The sequence below is a fragment of the Vigna unguiculata genome, chromosome 11 (assembly GCF_037176805.1).
Source record: "Vigna unguiculata cultivar grain cowpea cultivar isolate G323 ecotype 2 chromosome 11, ASM3717680v1, whole genome shotgun sequence".
NCBI lineage: Eukaryota > Viridiplantae > Streptophyta > Magnoliopsida > Fabales > Fabaceae > Vigna > Vigna unguiculata.
Genome location: NC_140802.1, coordinates 12,936,959 through 12,940,738, shown reverse-complemented (window position 1 = coordinate 12,940,738; position 3,780 = coordinate 12,936,959). Strand labels below are relative to the sequence as shown.

General features: G+C 40.0%; 1 protein-coding gene across 2 annotated transcripts; it reads right to left on the bottom strand.

Moving 5' to 3' along the window:
- Nucleotides 1-502: 502 nt before the first annotated feature.
- LOC114169313 (RNA-binding (RRM/RBD/RNP motifs) family protein) lies at nt 503-3,166 on the bottom strand. Of its 2 annotated transcripts, none has more exons than XM_028054421.2 (2): nt 1,718-3,166; nt 503-836 (listed from the first exon to the last, which is right to left on the bottom strand). In XM_028054421.2, the coding sequence occupies exon 1, from the start codon at nt 3,036-3,038 to the stop codon at nt 1,722-1,724; it is 1,317 nt and encodes a 438-aa protein (XP_027910222.1). In that variant the 5' UTR covers nt 3,039-3,166; the 3' UTR covers nt 503-836; nt 1,718-1,721. The 2 variants fall into 2 exon arrangements, with proteins under 2 accessions (XP_027910222.1, XP_027910223.1); XM_028054422.2 differs by having other exon boundaries at nt 503-811.
- Nucleotides 3,167-3,780: the final 614 nt, after the last annotated feature.

The window sequence follows — 3,780 nt, the reverse complement described above, 5'->3', positions numbered from 1 at the left end:
CATTCATAACTTATTAAAAAAATAAAGCAAACTAATTAGTTTACCAAACAAGCGTTTTAGTACAGGTCGTCTTGACAAAATGAAATACATATGCTTCAGAGAACATCACCAATTCTCAATGTCAGAATTCTTTCTGCATAGGCTCGAGACTATCCCAAGCATAGTAAACTAGTCAACGTCACAAATTACCAGAACATATTTACAAAATGATGGGAATCCCCAGTGTAAGAAAGAAATCCTATGAAAGCTTATTGGATGAGAAAATTGATTTACCACTAGAACTTGTAAACGCCAATATAGTTACAAGATGACTTGCATTTTACAATGATAATTATTACGCATCAAATATACAGTATAAACACTGTTAGAAAATAATTATACACTTGCAGACACCATTACACTTACAACCTGACCAACACTGTATAAAGTAAATTATCAGATTATCATAGCATCAAGACAGCATGACTAAATCATTGCATTAGTAAATATTGATAAACATAAATAAAACGAAACAACCACAGCATTGAGCAACTTTTGTTAAAACTAACCACAAGAAAATGTGACTAAGTACAAACTCAGCTAATAAATCCAGAACCATATAATTAAAACAGGCTGTAACAGCCCAGATAATCCTTCTAAAAGTACAAAACTAGTCTATCTCAACAGGGGTTTTAACTAATAACATTCATATGAATCAAGGCTTAAAAGGGGAGCAGATGAAGTCAAGAGGCTGTAAAAGTACAGGCTAACACATTCATTACACCAGAGTACATAGTCTGCAATTCACGCAATCACCAGAGGCACAAAGCATCTGCACCCAATAAGCGATGATACACCTGAATCAAACATCCATTCAACTCAATTCATCATTTCACAACCACCATCCAAAGTACATTATTATATTGTAAAAACAAGACAAGAAAAATAAACAAATCATTGCTCACCCTTTCATAGGAACCAAATGCACAAACGGCCCAAGTCAGGGTACCAAGTATATGTAACCAACAACATAGTTTGAAAGACCAATTAACAAACACAACGAATTATTTATAAAAGTGAAAACACAAATACAAAAACATGTGCAACATGATAAAATTAATCGAGCAGAGGAAGACAAACAAAAGAACACACAAAAGAACTACAAACAAGATGAGTGCTAGCAAAACGACCAAACTGCAATAACAGGGCACAGATGATAAACAAAGTTATTTGGAACATAAAATAAGAAAAAAAACAGTACCTGATAAACTTTCAATAACATATAGTCATCAAAACATCATAAAAAAATATAATATACTAAAACAAAACAAATTAGAAGGCTGAGTTGAATTACGCCATACATTTTATTGATGTGCATTTCATCACAAACTCACTATCTACAATCAACATCAATATAGGATTTAGTAAGCTACTGATGCATAAGAGAATCACAGTATTCACTGTTCGGGATCCAAAACCACAAATCTGCTACATTATCCCCAACAACGCAAGTTATTAAATATTTTTCAGTCTAAAAAATACATACAATACACAATCAAAAAAATAAAACAAGGCCAAAAACCAACAGTAATCAAAACATACACATACACACAGAACATAATCAGACTAACAACCAAGCAGTCCATACAGAAATATAACGCAAAAGAAAACATGAACAAATTGCACTTCCACCGCACAAACTTCAAAGAATTTCAGAAACAAGAACAACCAGTATTACCTCTTTAGTAGTAAGGAGGCACATTTGGGTACATCGAACCAGGTGGAACTCTAGGCACTGGAGAAGCACCAGAAGGAGGGTGATGCTGGTTCTGGTATCCAGCCGAAGCTGATAAACCATAATGACCACCCTCGGGATACCCTCCACCACCTGCAGGCATGCCGCCAGAACCCGGCAATCTATACAAAGAACCAGCACCACCACTAAGCCCACCACTTGCTCCTCCAAGCCCACCACCAACACCAGCACCTCCACCAGCACCTCCTAACCCACCTGCAGCACCAAATCCCGCAGAGCCCGGCCCACCGTATCCACCATAAGGCCCACCCATCCCGGCGCCGTAACCACCAGCACCGGCCATAGAACCGGGTACGGGGTTGGATGAATTCAGAGGATGATTATGGTTACCTAACGGAGGCTGTCCACCAAACCCACCATACGAACCCAACCCGACCGGTCCCCCATATTGCGGGCCGCCATACTGCCCAGGCCCAGACCCCGCCGCAGGAGGCATCCCCATTCCAGCCCCCACTCCATCCCCATGACCGTGCTGAACATTCCCATGGGCCTGACCCGAATCTGGTCCGGCTCGCTTACCCTGCTTACCATCTGTTATCGCCAGTTTACAACTCAATTGCCTTCCTTCCACAGTCTTGACAGGATCTAATAACGCAGCTTGAGCCCCTTCAGGAGTCTTATAAACAAAAAGCGCAAACCCCTTTGATTTTCCAGTTTGTTTATCAAACCCTAAGGGTCCCTCTTCGATCTCACCGTACACAGAAAAATGCGCGAGGAGCTTGTCCGCGGGAAGGTCCGGCGGCACGTTGGCTACGTAGATCTTCCTGAGCCCAACATCGGCTGCGTTGGCATTCGACGCGGAGTTTCCCGCTGCAGCGAGCTGCGTGACAGTAACGCGCCCGTCGATGCGCTTGCTGGGTTCGCGGAGGGCGAGGACGGCACCGTCCACGTGGCGGAAGGTGACGAATCCGTAGCCCTTGGACTTGCCGGTTGCCTTGTCAATGATCACGACAGCCTCCTCAAGCTCGCCGTAGGTGGAGAAGAGTGAGCGGAGGCCATCTGTGGTGGTGTCCCACCCGAGGCCCCGCACGAAGAGTTTGCGCTGCGACACATCGGGGTCCGCGACGGCACGCACGGAGGCAAGAACGTCGGCGTGGCGAGCCACCGCGTCCTGAAGGATGTCGAGAAGCTGCTCCGGGGTGAAGCGCTCGATGAGTTTTCGCGCCTCGGTGGGAGAGAGTTTAAGCGGGTCGGCATCACCGAAACCATTTTCATCAAGCTTGCGCTTCTTGGTCGGATCCATTGCAATTGGGATTGGAATTTGGAAGAGATTGACGATTGAGTGTAGGAACGGTTAAACCCTAACCTAACCCTAATTTGGCGCTCTTCTCAGAAAGTGAGACTGAAACTCAGAGTGAAGAGGGGAAAAAGGGAAAGATATCGGGGAATATATATCCAAGCTGCACGTTGGGCCTTTTCATAGGCCCAGGAGATAAAGCCAAGGTTTGAACTGCGTCCCATGTAAACTTTTAAAATATTTTAATTCAAAGATAATTATTGTAGGTGTTATATTTTCAAATGTATACTGGTACACTCACCTTCCATACGCACGGGACGTATTTATTTTATTTTATGTACTAAAATAATAAAATAATAAAAATATTATATAATAAAGTATTATGAAAATTAAGTTATATTATTGTAAATATTTTTATTAATTTACTAAAATAATAAATCTAAGTGATACAATAATAATTTCAGATTTAAATATAATAAATAGAATTGATATCACAATATAATACAATTAATTAATTTTACAAAATGATTATAATAGCCTATGACCCGTGCAAATAATTTTTTTGTTTTTTTTTATTTTAAATTTTTTTAGAATAATAATATAATTGTTATTATATTTTTTTAACCATTAAAAATACTAATAATAATATTAATATAAATTATAAATTATAAAAATTTTAAAAGATTAAAACTCTATTTAAAAAAAGTATTTAGTATAACAACGTTTTTTGTAAGGCCCATGAAAAATT

What these genes read in the sequence shown, in the direction of transcription:
- LOC114169313 (XM_028054421.2), bottom strand. Translation starts at nt 3,038, where the DNA reads ATGGATCCGACCAAGAAGCGCAAGCTTGATGAAAATGGTTTCGGTGAT.